Source organism: Parus major, chromosome 1, assembly GCF_001522545.3.
Source record: "Parus major isolate Abel chromosome 1, Parus_major1.1, whole genome shotgun sequence".
Taxonomy (NCBI): domain Eukaryota; kingdom Metazoa; phylum Chordata; class Aves; order Passeriformes; family Paridae; genus Parus; species Parus major.
The window spans coordinates 88,864,287-88,881,674 of NC_031768.1; the positions used below are offsets into that span (position 1 = coordinate 88,864,287).

The following is a 17,388-nucleotide window of genomic DNA, read 5'->3' on the forward strand; positions in this document are numbered from 1 at the left end:
AGTACAGCGTGCTGTCTCCAGTAAATAGTACAGACACCTAGCTCCTACAGCTAGAGGGATCTAGCCTGAGCAATCCCCTGCAGACCTGGAATAAGGAGGGCTGTACACAGCCAAAGCACAGGACAGCTGCCTTCAGTATTCATCAACTTTGGCTTTAGGTGGCAGGACCTGGAGGTGAACTGGTGAAAGGATGAGCTAAAGAGAACCAGCTAAAAGGAACATGTCTGTCTTTCCACACAGAATGGGTATTACAGCTACATTGATGGCAGGATTCACTTCAGGCTTTCCTCCCTCTGGGGCTGAGGACTTCAGGAGTTCCTGCCAGTTCCAGAGTACACAGTAGCACAAACATGAAATTAGCTGATTTTTCTTGTGTTATTATTTCTTACCCACATCAACAACAGGATACTTTGTCTGGCTTCACAAAGAGAACAAGGAATGCGATAAGGAAAATTGCATAAAGGAAAAGTTCTGATTGCAGGCCAAAATATGTTCCCTTGTCTGATCTAACACAGTGACCAGAACTCTGATCATGGGCAGAAGTTCAGACACAAACAGGAAAAGGGTTTCCCGCAATACAGCTGAGAACAGCTCATTCAGAGTACTTAAAGCAAGCAATTCTTAACTCCCTCCAAACAGATTTGATTCATCCATCTCTTGGCTTGTGATTCCCTAACTGTACTAATAAAACTGTAAATAAGAGAGATAGTTAATCTCTTCCATCTTCTTGGAATGCTAAAATCAAACTCCCCTTCTGAAAAAGATGAGAATGGCAGAAGAGTGATGGGTAAGAAAACTGCCAGCAGACTTGGAATATCGTGGCAAAGACAAACCATGTCTAAAGTCCTGTATGAGGAGTGATGATTGCATTTGTAATGTGAAGTAAAAGAGGAACAGATAAGTAGACACCAGACAGAAAACTAACATAGAGTATGAGGAGGAAAAGGAGACTAGTAAGATACTACTGTAAGGTTCAAATTCAGAAGAAAAGTTATTAAACCCAGATATAACAGAGCCGAATTTTCCTTTTTTGCTTTTTAAATAAGTGTTATCTGGCACTTCCTATCTCTTTCTGTCTGTTACTGTGCTATTAATATTACAGGACTACTTGCAGTTGCACTTCTTAACCACATTTGATCTTTGTCTTATCACTTATGGTCAACATTTTCCTCAGGCTGAGATAGATTTTGGGGACTTTTTTTGGTTTTCTTTTCTTTCTAGAGGGTGGAGAGTAAGCTTTAGTAAAATCTTTTCTGTTTTGCAGAAAGGACCAAAGAAAATATGGCTGTCACAGCAATATTTGCAGAGACTTCTGCTTTAAGCTATTTTAGCAGCCTTTTAAGATGGAGTCTCAGAACTTGACTGAATGGTGGCATCTATCAGGTCTTGTGCCACTCTTTGGTCTCAGAAGTGGACAGTAGGCTTTGAGAGGGAAGGTATTTCACTCATGCTCAATAAACCCACTGCCTGTATCACAGATCAGTGCCTGCCTTTTCTTACCAGCCCCACCTAATGTTCAGGCTGCTGTTTATAAGCTGCAAAACAATGCCCAGATAATTGTGTCATTTGGTATCATGATTTAGTCTCCAAACAGCAGCTTACTCACTTCTCTTCTTGAAGGAGATGCTTTAAAAGTGTAATTTCAATCATTTCAGTTAGGTTAAGAAGACCATACCCTGTGGGAACTGGATAGTTTTGTTAATGGTCACCATATAGTTTTGTTAATGGTCACCACATAGCAATTAAACCTGAATACTGAAATAGACACTAAAACAGATACAGAGCTCTTTAAGTAATATTTTCATAGCTTTATTTAGTAGATACTACCACACAAAATGCACACACTGTGTGCCCCAGGCCCAAGAGCTGTCACATAGAAAGCAGTGAACATCTCTCTTCCAAAATGTAGCCCAGTATCACTGGTTGACAATGGCCTAGAGTGACCATTCAGGAATTCCAGAAGTCACAGCAGCTGCTTGCCTGCCTGCTTCACCCTGTGCTCACAGGCTCATGCTCCTACTGGAAAGGAGATTAAAAAAGCTCCCAATCCCAGTAGATTTCCATAATTCCTCGCCCACTGGGAGAGATATTAAGCAGTGGCTCCCACTCAGCAGGAGCTGGATGTCCTGCTCATCCTCTGGCTGTTCAGGTAGTGTAAGGCATCTTGTCCCACTTCCTCCACCTTCAGGCACAGCAGGCTCGGACGAGGCCCCACTTGTGACACGAACTCCACTTCACCACAGTGAAAATTCCGCAGCTGCAGGGGAGCTGCAGGAGAAAGATACAATGGGAACCAACTCAGCACAGGGCTCTGGCTCTGCTCTAGCCCACAGCTGCAGAAGCTGCTGGGGGAGGGAAATTCTTGCAGCAGATGCTTGGCATCTGCTAAACATCAAAGGACAGCATGATGAACGATTCCAGGATATAGGCAGATGAATGTATTTTTCAGTATCCCTCCAAACTTGGAGGAAACAGACTTTCTACACTGTGAAACACTGAGAACTATGTGCTCACAGAGCTGATGCACTGAATTTTGTATCCTCTATCAGTATCAGCAACCTGCCTTTATGGACAGCATACATGACAGCCGGCGTCCTCTGGTGAGCTTAGCAAATCGACCCCTGTAGCACCTGCACTCAAACTTAAGCTCTAGATACGTGTGCAAACAGCCAGAAGAACTGGTGTGAAGGATGTCCCCTTAACACAGCAACTGCACAGCTGTTGCAGCATGAGCTTGGACCTCAGCATTCATGAATTCAAAACACTTCAGTGTTCATTTCCAGGTGAGGATTTCCAGGCCTACTACTGACCTTACATGCTGTCTAAAGTCAAAAGCCATGTGATTTGAGAGGTCTGCACAATAACTCTGAGTTATTGTATTACTTCTGTCCCAGAAAAGGAACAGGAATCTTTCTCAAAAGATTTTTTGAGAAAATTTTTATGTTTCTGTGTGAAATAGAGAAATTAATGCATATTGTTCTAGTGATTTCTGTCATATTTTTTCTCTACTTCCATAGCCATGGATCTACTAAGACACAACTTAGTTCTACACTACAGAAATCAAAATTCCAGGAAAATCCTTCAAAGATCTTGCTTTGTGGGCAGTGAAGGCACCTCTCCTTCCCCAGCCTGGTGAGATGCCTCCTTCCCACACTAAATATTAGAAAAGCCACCAGTACTTGCTTACCAGGCTGCAGGATCTTGGAGGGCTTCCTGTCTAGGCTGAAATCCAACAGGATAGGGCGACATATGAGAGGACTCCTGCAGAGACTCCTTAGGTAACAAGCAACGAGATCCTCGGGTTCCTCTAGACACTGAGGAAGGAAAGAGTGAGTTGCCAGAGAGTGTTCAGAGGGAGGCTCTGGAACACCCAGAGCAAAGGGAAATCCTGTCCACCTGAGACTTGAGCCCAGCAGGCTGCAACTACTGCTGGAATAACCCACTCACCCCTGTTCCAGGAGCTTCGCCGTGCTGAATGCACACGCTGCCCCTGCTCCACACACAGCTCTGCACAGCTTCCCACTCGAGAAGGCTCAGGCCCAGCACTGCTGCCACATGTTCATTCCTGCACAGCACCAGCGCTTCACCTGTTCCATCCTCCACCAGCACCCTGTGCAGACAGCAAGTGGACTGGGATCAGCGGGGGGGCAGGACAATGCCTGGCTCCCTCACAAGGGTCACACCCCAGACAACAGCTCTCAGTAGAGAGTTTGTTCACATCTCAGATGTGGTAACTCCATCTTTGCTATTCTCTCCACATCCCATCCTTGATATGATATTCCCCCTCCTGTTTGTGGTGTAATTTGTTCCCTCCTCCCCACCTCTTCCTATACCCAATCCCTACAGCACTTACCGTGCACTGGCTTGCCTCACTCCTGTTTGTGATGGACATGGAGGATTGTGTCGGGTGCACCTTCCCTGAAGAAAGAACAAAGCTACAGCTATGTATGGGTGCTGTAAGTGAGAGAGTGAAAGGCCACTGCTTATTTTAACCCTTCCCTAATTAAATATGCAAAGGCATAAAGAATTTCATTGCATTTCCAATGAGTGTCCTGGGAAGAGTTTACATGGGGAGAAAAATCATCTACTGTGAGGTACTGATCCCCAATAGCAGTGAACATGGGAAGAGCAGAGCATTAACAGAGTAGGATTGTCCTCTTCAGTGTCCTCACGTCAACCCCAGTCCTAGCTGCCAGCCTGCCTGGCATCAGATCTTCTAATACTTCTAATCAGTTATCACTTTGGTCCGTTTCTAATATCCAAGTCCTTCTCAGACACTGGAAAGAGCGTTATCAATTGAGATAGAAACTCTCATTTCTTCTACATAGTAGCAAAGGATGTGTTAGAGTAAAAATATCTGCAAGACCTCTCACAAATTATGTTTGTGGAAGCTTGAATACCTCTTTGAAGATGCAGCTGCAAAGTGAGCAAATCCACTGCAGGCACACAGTCAGTACACAGGACAAGTGGCATAAAATCCGGGCCTGGGCAAGGTTTTTCAGCTGAGGTCTCAAGTTGGACAGAAACACTAAGGAGGGGGATGAGGCTTCTCCTGCAGGACTAGAAGAAATAGGAATTTGAGAAGCTCAGAACACAGAAGCCTTTTTTGGGACACTGTAACATGAGAACAGACTCAACACTTACCTAGAAGGAAAAGGTAGGTGAGAAGCTGGCAGAGATACAATGCTCACGCAGCTGGCGGCAATGTATATGCAATAAACATTATGGAATCTGCAATATGAAATAGTAGACGTCAGAAAGAGCTCACAGAAACCAAACACTCAAGTTTTCTTGGGATGGCTGGGCTGATCTTCATTTATAACATTGTAGGAAAATAATTTATGGTAAGGGATTGGGAGACATGAAGGTCTGGACAAGTGATGAGGAAAGTCCACATGGGAGGTCAGATTAAGAGATGGTTTCAGAGACAGTAAGAGAGATCAGGGCTCTAAAGACAGGAGCACCTCGAGATCTTGCGTTCCAAGTTCTGGAAGAGGATCTTGGCTCCAGGAAGCAAACCCCGGAGATGCTGCAGGTAGGTGGCAGTAATGTAAATGTCCATGACAACAGGGGAGCCTGAAGCAACTGAGACGCTGAGCTTTACACTGTGATCCCTGGACAGCAGAGTTCCTGAGGAGGCACAGAACCACACAGACCATGAGCTCACTCACACAGGCAGCATGGCCTGTCACTAAGCTGGGCCTGTTAGAGGGGTTTTTCCTCCCATCAAAATGAGGCTATCACTGTTTCACCTCCCAGGTTTTCTGGATACTGCATTCCCATTCCCATCTCCACATACACACTGTACAGTTTCCAAGGCCTTTGACATGCAAGAGGATGCAACACCCTGGCATACTTCCACTATTCCCAGACACAGCAACACACTTAGCCAAGTGCATTGGCTCTCTGAAACAGAAAAAAGAAAACAAATCTGCTGCTTCTCAACAGGCTGCCACAATCTTACCTTTCTGCTTTGGAAGACCAGCAGTCTCAGATGGCTTCTCATTCTTGGGAGAGGCACACAAGGTCCTCTCCACGATCTCACCACAGAAAGAAACAAGGGAACCTGTGAAACTGAGAGCAGACCAGAATTTCTGCCCTGCCTGAAGACAAAGGGAGTGGAAGAAGGCCTGATTTCAAGATTGCCACAAAGTGGAGGAGCATTGTTGCTTAAGCCCAGTTTCTGGGGAACCTACCCTTGAGCACCTATCACCTGAAGATTGAGAGCAGCTTGCTGCAGCCTACCCCTCCCAGGAACAAGAGGCGCCTTTACCCTGCTTTCTGCTGCTTCAGGCTTCCTATCAGCTAAACTCCTATCTGCTAAACTCCTACCTGTTTTTCTGAATTAGAGGAAGAAGCCAAGCAAAGAAAACATAGTTTTTCATAAAGTAATGGTCAAAATTCCAGTAGACATGCATGTCACCTCAGATTAAACATGCTTTGAACTGAAAAGCTTCTAATCTTAGTATATGTTTGAGCAACCCTAACCCTTCTCCCAAAAAATCAAACAAACAAAAAACCCTCAAAAAAAACAAAACCAAAACACAAAAACCAACCAACAAAAAAAAAAAAAAAAAATTACATTCAGACTGATATTCCCTGCTGTGCTTGTTTCCATTTCTGACAGGAATTTGGAAGACACCTTTGGGGCTTAGTCCACACCATCAGTAGCTGAATTAGCTGGACATTTTCTAGACACCATTTTTCAGTTTTGTCTACTACCTACAATCCCTTTAGCTTTAATAACCAGAATAGGAGAAGTCTGGACTACTTGCACATAGTAGTGCAATTTTTTTTTTTCTAATTTTTTTCAAAAAAAAATTTTCCAAATTTTTTCAAACCATATTCCTAGGGTGGATATTTCACCACAGTTTAATATGGCACTTCCCAATAAAAATTAACACAGAGCCATTCCCTAAGACACAGTCACTTTTAATTTGGGGCAGACCAACATACCTGCTGCTAAGCACTTCTGGAATGGAGGCAATTCTCTGGTCCATGCCTGTCAGCACTGACATGGCTGTCAGCTAGAAGTGAGGGAGACACAGCCTCAGTTGGGTTGCAGTTTACAGGCATCCCCAATCAAAGCAGAAAAGACAAGCTCTGCATGCTCAGAGCTAGGTCACACAACTCTTGCTTCCTCTCCAGATGAATTCTGAAGCAGGAAAATGTAAAGCCCAGCAGCAGCCCCTGATGGGACTTAGAGCAGAACAGTCTCACCAAGATACTCTGCAGTGATAATTTTCTAGATAGCTCTGGAGAGATCTACAAGTAGGCTGTGAAAGCCCTGCACAAGTAAGACACTGCATACCTGGTGCTCAGGCAGACAGGAGATCCAGGTCTCATGCTGTAAGTGCCAGCTATCTTGGACAGGCAGGCACAGGGGGCAGGATGGCCTGCTCGGGAATGTTGCTGGCACAGGTGAAAAACAGAGCTTGTCAAACACTTCCAAGTCCTGAGATAAGAGTGATAAGGCAAAACAGAAGACTATTAGAAGGCAGGAGATTAAAGTTATATAGAGAAAAAGTGAAGAACAATGGTTTACAGAACAAATAAAAAAAAATTCACTGAACTCAGAGCTCTGAAAGTTTTAATCAAAGACAGAATGAAAGCAGTTTCTTGGAAAGACAGGAGGAAATTCCAAACCTCAAAAACAGCTTAGTCACCCTCTGACTCCTTGACTCCCACATGCAGTTCAGCAAAAGTCTCCAAGAGAGAAGAGCACAACAACTTCTCTCTTACCGAGCAGCAGGGCACAATGAAGCGATACAGTCCATCCACGTGCAGGAAGGGAAACCATCGCAGAGATTTTCCCATAAAGAGCAGTAGTGCCTGGTGGGGAAAGGGACAAGAGAGAAGAAGGTGATGAGAAGTGTTAGGTATGGAATGAAAAACACAGTAAAAAGAGAGCAAGCCCAGCCCAGAGGATGTCTTGATTGAGAAGTAAGGTTAAGCACCACCAAGAGTAAGAGAAGGCAGATGCATTTACAGGAAGGTGACAGAGAAGAGATGGAATTTGCTTGGAGTGAAAGAAGGAATTTACTGGCACAAACACACAACTGTACCCAACATAGAAATCACTTTCCCACTGATACTAAATTACCACAGGCTCACTGAGGAGCCACCTTCTGGCCTTATCAAACCACACCCCAAAGATGTCTCACTTCTTGCTGCACCACACCCTCTTCTCCATCACCAGTCTCCTCCAGCTCTGATAGATTCCCAATTTCTCTGGGGTGGCTCCAAAGCTGTGGTCTGCCCAGCCACAGCACTGTGGCTTGGAAACTGCTCTGCTTCTTGGAAAGAAGCTCCTGTGCTTCATTCTCTTCTGCAGGCAGTTGGTAATTGCGCAGCATGAGACCCTCTTTCTGGGTAACCAAGAACAGGTGAGATACACAGCTTGTTGTTCCAGTGCTGCTCTGGCCTCCCTGACAGCTCTCATCTCTGCCACTATCTGCCTTGTGATCCTTCAATTTCAGCATTTTTGCCTCTGGGGTTTCCAGGTCAGATGTTGTGCTACCATCTTTCTTCCTCCTCAAACAGGAGCTGTTTCCACTCCTAAGGTCTTTCTGGATTTGTCTGTCGGCAGCACGGAGAACCTGAACATCCTCAAAGTAGAACTGCACATAGACACTGAAATGACAAATGGTAACAGTGAAACTCCCTGTTCTTGACACATGGCTGTCCAAAACAAATGCTTATCTGGGAAAAACACATCTGGTGAGTGCCACACAGGTACTCAGCAGGAGCAGTGGGAAAGAGTGAAGTGGAGGGCAGCTCTCAGTCTGCATGTATTATGAACAAAAGGGAGATAATGGCTTTATTGCTGAGAAAGAGCTCATTTTATGCAAATAGCAAAGAACAGTTGCTTTGGCACTGAAATGCTATGTTGGGAAGAAGGCCTACCTTAGTCCAAAATACTCATGGAACTGGAAAGTGATGATTTTACCTGCACCCTGAATAAAGGAACTCACCTAGTTTTTTTCTTTCTCACATGCTCCAGATTTTCCAGGTGTTCCCAGGAGGGAAAATCAGTCTTAAGGAATCTCTCCACTACAATCTGGTAGTTTTCCACCTGCAAGAGTGATCCTGCAAACACATCAGAGAAAAGAGCTGAGCTAAATAAAAAAAGAACATAAAACCAATGAGGTCAACATCCTCATTTTAAAGTCACGAGGTCAGGCAGTGACAGCTCAGTTCACACATCCTATCTTCTTCCTTGTTTTGGAGCTGGAAGACAGAAGAAAAAAAGCTCAGCACTCAAATACAGTTTAGTGGGACATACCTATGAGAGCTGTCTGGGCAAAGGGGCTACCATCCTTATGGGAGATCACACAGGGAAGCGTGCTGCTCTTGTCCTGCAGCAGGAGGGAACTGCTCCTGGAGGAGACCCTCAGCACACCCAGGAGTATCTACAACAGAAAGGAAGCTGCAAAGAGCATCAATCAATTCCTATCTTTGAAAGCCATAAATCAAAGTGTGTGTAGCAGCAGCTCAAATTCAGTCTGTTTACAACATGCCACTGTGAGAAAAGCAGTGTTATTCCCTAAGAGGAGGAAGAGGCATGCACTGGACAGGGTGCTGGAAGGCATGGTGAGAACCAGAAGCTCTCAAGGCACAGACAGGAAAGAGAATGAGGCACTTACCAGCTGGGGCTGGAAACTTTCTGCTGAGAGCGTGCAGTAGGACCAGGCCAGTCTGCGATTCAGCTCCTGGCTGCCCATATGCTGTGCCTCCAAGGGGGAAAGCAATTGTGATGGGCTGAAGCCTTCCCAGCTCTTCTGTTCTGCCACATGGCAAACTGCAGACAGAGATGGGGCCTGGCATGGAGGGCTCAGAGTCAAATACTTTGAACAAAAGAGAGAAAGAATGAATCAGCTGAGTTTCTTCCCATCAGACAAAAAGGAAACAGCTCAAAGAACATTTACTCACTTTCTGTAGGGGACATTGGTGTATTTTTGATAGAATTTCATTATAAATATCTCTTGCTTCCTCTCTGTCTGGAGCCATAGCTTGCAGAAGGGGGACAAGGAACTTTTCAGCAGCTCCAGGGTTTCGGTGCGTAGAGCTAAGCAGTCGACGGTGCCCAAAGAAACAAGAAAACCTGAAAAGAAGTTATGGTTATTATTAAAAGCACAAGCAGTCCTTGCATTTTAGTGAGTCTTGCACCTAAGTCAGGGACTCTTGCTTGGTTTGAGTGAATATGCTGCATAGGACAAGAACTAAAGAGATCACAAAAACCATGAAGTGATTAAAAAATAAAGCATTTAAGGACAATGCAAATTATGCTGGGCAGACAAGGAATAGGAAAATCCACAGAAATTGACAGACTAGCAAAATCTCAAAACTCAAATGGCCAGAAAAATAAACAACATGAAGATTATCTCCCTCTGAGCCACACAAAAGGATCTCCATGCCTTTTGGCTGGGCTTTTGCGATTACTCATGTTAAATACACTTGGCCTTCTTTCACAGATTGCACAAAAATCACAAGTCAGAAACAATCACAGACTATTTTTATTCCAGTATTTCCCTCATGTAGAATTAATTTCATAATTTTAGCTTGCTGCTTTTAAACAGCTGGAAGTGATCACACTGTCAGCCAAAATATGACAGAAAGTGAACTCAAATGAAAAGAGATAGCACTCACAGGAACAATTTTTAAGCAGTACCAGGACTGAACAATCACTTTTAAAGAAAGTGGAAAAGATAATAAAACCTGAAACTTATAGCTAGCATAATTCTCAAGGCAAAACTGAAGCCGTTTTATTGGTAGCATGTCAAAATTCTACAGTGCCAGTAAAGCACAGGAATGCTGAACATTCTATCAACTGTTACCTGACTGAAAAGTCCAAGGCAGCAGTGACAGTGATCAACCATAACTTCAGAACAAACACAAATATTTTCACTAACAGAAGCCTGAAGTAAACCCAAAAAGTGGCCCACAGCTGTCCTGTGAATAGAGTGCAGCATCAGGGAGAGCAGGAAGCCATCTGGAAGACTTGGAGGTAACCACGGGTGAGAAAACCTGCCAAGACAGAAACTCTCAAACAAATGATCACACTCCTGGCAACACAGAATATCTCAAAGTGATACGCTGAGCAGCTGCTGCAGCTTCTGTGCACAGTCAGGACACAAGAGCCTTTATATTAGCTGTGATCTAGTTGTAGCACCAGTGTCCAGCTTCAGCCTCAGTGCCCACCTTGATCTGCCAAGCAAACCACAATGGCAGGCAGCACCCTATGGCGCTTCTGTATTTCAGGACAATGCTTTCCAGGCAGGATTATGTGAGCACAATGCTCCGAAGCACTGCAACTTCCCAAGACCTTTGTTTCCCCTACACCTGAAAAATGCACCAGCTTTTCTCATAAGAGCAACTGCAAGGTAACAAGCAACTGGACATGATGTGAAGTCTGGATAAATAGCTTACTTAGGCCAATAAACTAAGTAATTACTGCTTGTAGTATCCAAGCACAGTAATTTTGTGGTACTTTGGTCTAGAAGACACCCAGGGAACCTAAAAAGCACATTCAGGCATAGCTGACTTCAGAAGAATTGTCCTCACCTCTCCTCAAATGTCTCCAAGAGGCTCACCAGCCAGAGGTACAGAGGCATTCCAAGATTGAAGCGGAAGAGCAGCTGTAAGCAGAGATTTCCTGAAGAGGCCAGTGGCTGGTAGGGGGTGCTGAGCCTTGAAAAACTCTTCAGCACAACCATGCTGCTCAGGCAAGCACTGAGTACAGTGAAAGGGAAGGACACCAGAGGTTTCTGCAGGAGGTGGACATCGATGAGCTGGGATACACAAACACACAGTGTAAGAGAAGAGATAGGCAGTCTGCCACCACTCCCCAAAACTGTGACCCCACCTTAAATCCTTTCTCACTCTACTGGATTGTCTATAATCAGGCCTGAGGCACCGAGCAGTTTAGGGAGGAATCATATAATAATCATATCAACTCTCATGACTGAGTCTAGGCATTAAGATCTCCAGTTTTGTTCCAGACACTTGCTGAAATAATTCCCATGTTCCTACAGCCTTCTGTTGACCCACAGACTCACAAGCCATCCCCAGGGCCTGAGCCTTTTCCACTGAATACTTCATGACCTTACAAATCTCAACTGACCTCCACACAGGCTCCCGGTCGGAGTCCCCGTGCAGAGTTCAGCAGTGGCTGGTAAGCAAGGCACAAGCAGACTTGGTTATCCAGTAAAAAGAGACCGGCTTGGACATTGAGTATTTTGGTGACAAATCCCTAAACAGAAAGCAAACAGAAAGTAAGAGGACTGTAGAGAGTCCCAAAATACAGGAGAGTCACAGGCCTGAGCAGTAAGAAAATAATGCTCCTTGCAGGTCAGGAGCTGAAACCCCAGTGCATGAGTGGGTGAAGGCTAAGCCTATGAATCCTTACCACATAGGAGATGATCCTGGACTCTTTGGCTGGTTTTGGCTGTTCCTCTTCAGCCCCCAGCTGCAAGGGGCAACTGAGCTGCTCAGCAGTCTCAAGGGAAGAACTCTGAGTGGATTCTCCTTGTGAAGCACTGTCCAGTGGCTGCTCCCTCACCTGCTCTGCACAGTAGGGCAGAAGGCAGGAAGAAGCACTGGTGACAAACACAGTTTGTCTAGATTTCTTCAGGGTGGACATACTCAGGCTTGTGATTGTGTACCTGTGACCCAACTGGAAGACATGATGCCACAGCAGCTGGCTGGGTTGCTAGAGCAGAGAAACCAAAAGCAACATCAGCATCAACTCAAGTGAAAAAAATTCTTCCTGACCCAAATAATCCCACCCAAAAAACCCTTTTCCTCAAACTCTTAGCAAAAGGGCTGTAAGACATTCAGGGACACTTCAACTGCATGAGGGAGAAGTATTTCTGCAGGGCACAGAACTAGACTTCTTACATACCAAGACTATTGTACACTGGGTGAAATGAAAAAGATATCACTAGTAAAAGGAAGAATAAATCAAACTGGGAAATCAATGGCAAGTTTCAAAGAATTAATCAGCTAGCACATACACAAATCCAGTGAATTTGTGTGCAAAATTCCACAGACTTACTCGCACCAGCACAGGGATACAAACTGCAGAGGCGAAGCACTTCAGAAACAGAAAGAAGAATGTCTTGTGGTGAACACAAAGGAGAGGCCCGAGTCTGGTCAATTCCCCTGCTACAGTAAGCTTTGATCTTTTCTTACACGTAATCCTAGAGGGCAATTGAAGAGGCAACTGAAATCAGTGATGAAAGAAAACTCAAAAGTATCCCAAAAACAAAATAAACAAATATGCAGCATGTACTTTCTGGGAATAACAGATACAACGAAGTGAATATGGTCAGTCTCTCAGAGAGGTTTTCAAAACAATGTTTGGCTACAGAATTTGTACTTTAACTTTTATATACTAAATCCCTCTGGCATTTTAGTATTTGAAGACAAAATGAACAGAGGAACAAATTCACGCACTCCATGACAACAGCCAGGTTATAAAAAGGTTTACCACAAACAAGAAATTAATTGTTCGTCTAAAGGAGAAGAAAAAAGTCATAAGCAATTCTTCTGCAGAAAACAGAACTTGGATTTGTAGGTCCATGGAACACAACACTGTGGAAGCTCTAAGCCTATAAACATGAGGCCTGAAAGCAACAATGGAGTATTTCTAACAGACACAGAGTGAAAGAGCAGCAAAACTGAAAGTAGATGAGAGGCAAGAGAGATGATATTTATTGAATCAATCCTGCTTGTTCCTTCAAACATACATTTCAAAAGATGAAAAAAAAATTTAAAAAATTATGTTTGTAATTTTCATTTCAGTTCCTACTGGACTTGAATATAACCATCCCTCTTACTCTGAACAAAACCATTCTGGATTCCAAAACATCTAAACAATTGCCTAACTTTATGACTTAAAAAAACCCAACCAGTAGCAGACACACAGTAGTCTGCACCTCACTGTAACATTTTTGTTGTAACATAGAAAATTAGTCAGATATCAGTCATTAACAAGGCAGCTTTATGTTAAAAGCCTGAGGACATTTACTGAAATATGGAAATAGTTTTCTTGTTTAGAAAGGTCTCTTGAGCTAAATCAAACACTTAAGCTTAAAATTACTTTCTTAGAAGCAGATAAACCTGATAAAAACAAAAGATAACTAAAAAGAAACTAAAGCAGCACAATTACTGACATTTTATTTTAATTACACCAAGAATTCTGTACTAAAGAAGATAAAACATGATCTAGCACGAGTTGAAATTATCAACTTAGTAAGATTTCCAATTCCATTGGCTCATTTTCACACACTGTAAAATAAAGCACAGTTATTTCGAGCAGTTGACATTTCACTGGCACTTTTACCTCAGTAATCTGATAAGAACTTGACACATACTAACATCATAACACAGTGTAGTATTACTTTCAATTTTACTTTTGGTTTACTGAAGGTTAAAAAAAATAAAAGGTTGTCCTAATCAAGAGTGAATTTTAGCCTCTAAGACCATTGAATCAACACTGTTCTAATATTCTTTCTATAATTTGAAATTACATCTTGAAATACTTGCAATTTGTCTTATTATTTTCAAATTACAGCATAAAAACTAGCAATAATAAATAAAATAAAATAAATAAAATACCAGAATAAAAACTTCCTGGAAAACAGAATATTAAAGAAAAGTAGCTTTTTGTATAACTTTTACTTCCACCACTCACTGCTATGTTTCCACACGTGGCAGAAATAGAATTTGTCTCTTTCTAAGCCAAGTGCTCTTCATGTTACCTGCCAAGCCAAAGCAACAGTGCTAGTGGAGTTGGGCATGTTATTACCTGGAGGTAAGCAGCAGCTCAGCTGACACTGGGGAGGTGACTGGAATGCTGTGAAGTACTTCCTTGGGGGCATTTACTGGCACTGGATCCACCAGGATTTCCAAGTACCCTGCTGCACTCTGGTCTGTCTGTGGTATGTATGACCAGCTCGGGAAGACAAACAGTGACTCCAGCCACTCCAGTTCAAAGTGCAAGAGCTAAACCAAAAGATAATGAGATTGAAGTTTGAGATGGGTTTCAGCTTGTTTTCTCAGCACTATTTACAGTGTTCGTTACTAATACACCCTTGCATGTGCATCACAAACTCCTGTCCTACTGCCGGGCTTCACCACTAAATGAGAGAAGCATTTTCTGCCCTCTCTCTTACCTTGCACAGAGAACTTTCATCCTTCAGATGCACACCTGCAACAGATGTGCTGAGCTCTACTATGTTTACAGTTATAACCTCATAGAAAGGTGATTATTAATTCACTGCAAGGCTCAGTTTTTTCCAGACTATTGCTCTAAAATTCTTGCATGCTTTCTTTTGCCCCTGTGTTTTCAGTTAGAATACAACCTTTCCCTTTTCCTAGACTTTGTCTCCTTGGAAAGGACAACTGCAGTGCTCTGTCATCACCACTCTAGGGGTTATTTGTTATCTCGACTCCACCTGCAATTACCTTCAGGAGGCTTTTAAGTCAACTGTCATGCAAGCTATTATTTCCTGGAAGTATGTCATCAATGCATCACTGAACACACAGTACAACTCTACAGAAAGTTATCTCTGCTCCACTAGCTGGAATTCAGCAGAGAGTGGGAAGGTGTCCCAGGCCACCTTGTATTGTGGTGAATTTAATACAATTGTACTAGCTGCCTCTTTTTTCCACGCCAGTACATTCAATATTTCCTCTCCTAGCAATGGCACATTTCACATGTTCTATCCTCTGCCCAGGACGTGAGCTTGCTGTTTTCCTGCCTGTTACAGAGATGTTATTTCCTTCACTAGAGTCTGGCAGAACACCTGAAGCCCCCAGTGGTTTGTGACACTGCCCCAGAAGTGGGAATAAACACAGAACCTCTCAGACTGAGGACATACCTCACACGGGATTATCCCGGTATTGTCCTTCACATACAGGCAACCATCTACCAGCTTTTCTTTGTTTTCTTGCCTTCCATCTGCTAAATAGCCAACCAGGATCAGGTAAGTCCTTGGCAAAGTGCTCTGCATGGGTAAAGCACTCTGTCCTTGATGAGACCATTCCTTAAATTCGTTAGTGCTCCAGCTCAGATGGCTGCAGCACGGTATGTGCTGCTGATGCTGGAGGTCAGAGATGGAAATGAAACTGGAAGCCAGAAAAAAAAAAAAAAAAAAGCAAGCAAGATTATAGCAGGATGTACAAGAACTCAGTTTGCAAAGTACATAAATATCAACACTGAAAGAGACAACACAAACTATTCTCCAGCCTGTGCTTTTGGTACTGGTTTCCAGTGAGCTTCACTGACAATTTTAGGTGTGAAACTGGAGCTCTGTTCACAATACCCACCTGCTCAGTTGCAGGACATAATCAAATTCAAAGGGTGTGAATTTGAAGAGTTTCACTTGATTTGTCAGGGAACAAAAGTTCAAAGCAAGAAATTAGTCCAGATGAGTGATGGGTCTGAATCAGCAATAAACAGATGTAGAAAAATTAATCTGAAGACATAAATTTATGGCAAGCACTATTTCCATGCATTTTGCAGGAAAATGAGCAGGGGATTAGTTGAAATTCCATTAGCTGAAACTGCTCCATCTTCAGAGACAAAGCACCACCAGGAATAATACTGGTACCTCTGATCCACAAGAGCACACTGCTGTGCTTTTTGACAAAAAACTCGTGTTTTTCTCAAATGTGTGGAGTGCTTTTTGGGAGAAACCAGAACTACAGCAGGACACTGGCTCATGGTTAACACATACAGAAACAAGCAGACTGTTTCCTCGTGCTCCAGAGCTTGGTGGTTAGCTGTGGATGCAGCACACTGCTCACCAACAGACCGCTGGCCTCACAGGAGATAATTACCAAGTACCTTCAACTCTTCTTTATAGATTCTCCTGAATATAAACCCGTCTGGTTTAAGTGTCATAAAATACACAGGAAAAAATATGGCTTAAATGAGATAGGTTTAGCTGGTGTGAAAGGTCAACCACCTGCATTTATTAACTATTAGTTAAGGGTCACAAATCCCTAATCAATTCCAGTTGACCTTTTCTGCCAAAAGGCCGTGCCAGAGATTTTAATTCTCCTACAAGTTGGAGCAAGATGCAGACAAGCCAAACTTTCCAATATGGATATCTCCCAACAAGTTGCATGTTTTTCACGACGGTGAGCGCCCAAAAGCCTTTTATCAACTAAAATACGGACCACGTTATCCTACACTCCCGCTTTTTAAGAGCTCACACTCGAACGCTGAGCTCAGCCGTCCAAGAGGCTCGGAGAGCATGCCCAGGAGCGGGCCAGCAGGATGCCATCGGGAAGCTGCCGTGCAAACGCTGTACAGCGCCTCGGCGAGCTGTCCCGCTGTGGTTACACGCTGTACCTACCGCAGACAGGCGGACACGGTGCTCCATCACACCGCAAGGGCGGCCGGGGGCGCGCCGAGGCCAAAAAACGCGTGCGGTTCCCCCCGTTTGACAACCTCCCTCCCACAGCCGGCATCCGGAGCGGCCATGGCGCAGGAACGAGCCGTGCCGAGCTCCCGGGAAGGCCGCGCGTGGGCACCGGACCCCCCCGCCCGCCCCGTGCCCTCCTCTCCGCCCCGCTGACACCTGTAGCCGAGCGGCAGCGTCCCGCCGCCCGCGCTCCGCAGGCACCGCAGCACCCCTTCCAGCGCTGCCGGCTCCCGCCCGTCCGGCCCCGGGAGCGCCCGGAGAACGAAGTCCCGAGCTGCCTGTAGCCAGCGCTGCTCCTGCGGGAGGTAAGGAGAGAAGCAGGGTCTCAGCGCCGGGCGGCGGAGAGGACGCGAAGCCGCCCAGGCCCCTCACTCACCGCCGCGCCGGGCGCCGCCATGACACCCCGCGCGGCCCGCGCCGTCGCCGTGGCGACGCGGCGGCGGGAAGCGCG

General features: G+C 44.5%; 1 protein-coding gene across 2 annotated transcripts; it reads right to left on the minus strand.

Moving 5' to 3' along the window:
* Positions 1-1,787: 1,787 nt before the first annotated feature.
* On the minus strand, positions 1,788-17,354 carry CTC1 (CST telomere replication complex component 1). Of its 2 annotated transcripts, XM_015637567.3 has the most exons (24): positions 17,314-17,354; positions 17,094-17,233; positions 15,387-15,633; positions 14,312-14,508; positions 12,557-12,701; positions 11,909-12,211; positions 11,624-11,752; positions 11,065-11,291; positions 9,433-9,604; positions 9,147-9,347; positions 8,786-8,912; positions 8,475-8,589; positions 7,665-8,133; positions 7,243-7,332; positions 6,812-6,955; positions 6,457-6,527; positions 5,465-5,574; positions 4,965-5,130; positions 4,645-4,731; positions 4,401-4,560; positions 3,854-3,918; positions 3,448-3,610; positions 3,188-3,314; positions 1,788-2,268 (listed from the first exon to the last, which is right to left on the minus strand). In XM_015637567.3, exons 1-24 carry the CDS (start codon positions 17,332-17,334, stop codon positions 2,108-2,110), a joined length of 3,837 nt encoding a protein of 1,278 aa, XP_015493053.1. In that variant the 5' UTR covers positions 17,335-17,354; the 3' UTR covers positions 1,788-2,107. The 2 variants fall into 2 exon arrangements, with proteins under 2 accessions (XP_015493053.1, XP_033373146.1); XM_033517255.1 differs by lacking the exons at positions 17,094-17,233; positions 17,314-17,354 and adding an exon at positions 15,835-16,946.
* Between the last annotated feature and the right edge of the window lie 34 nt (positions 17,355-17,388).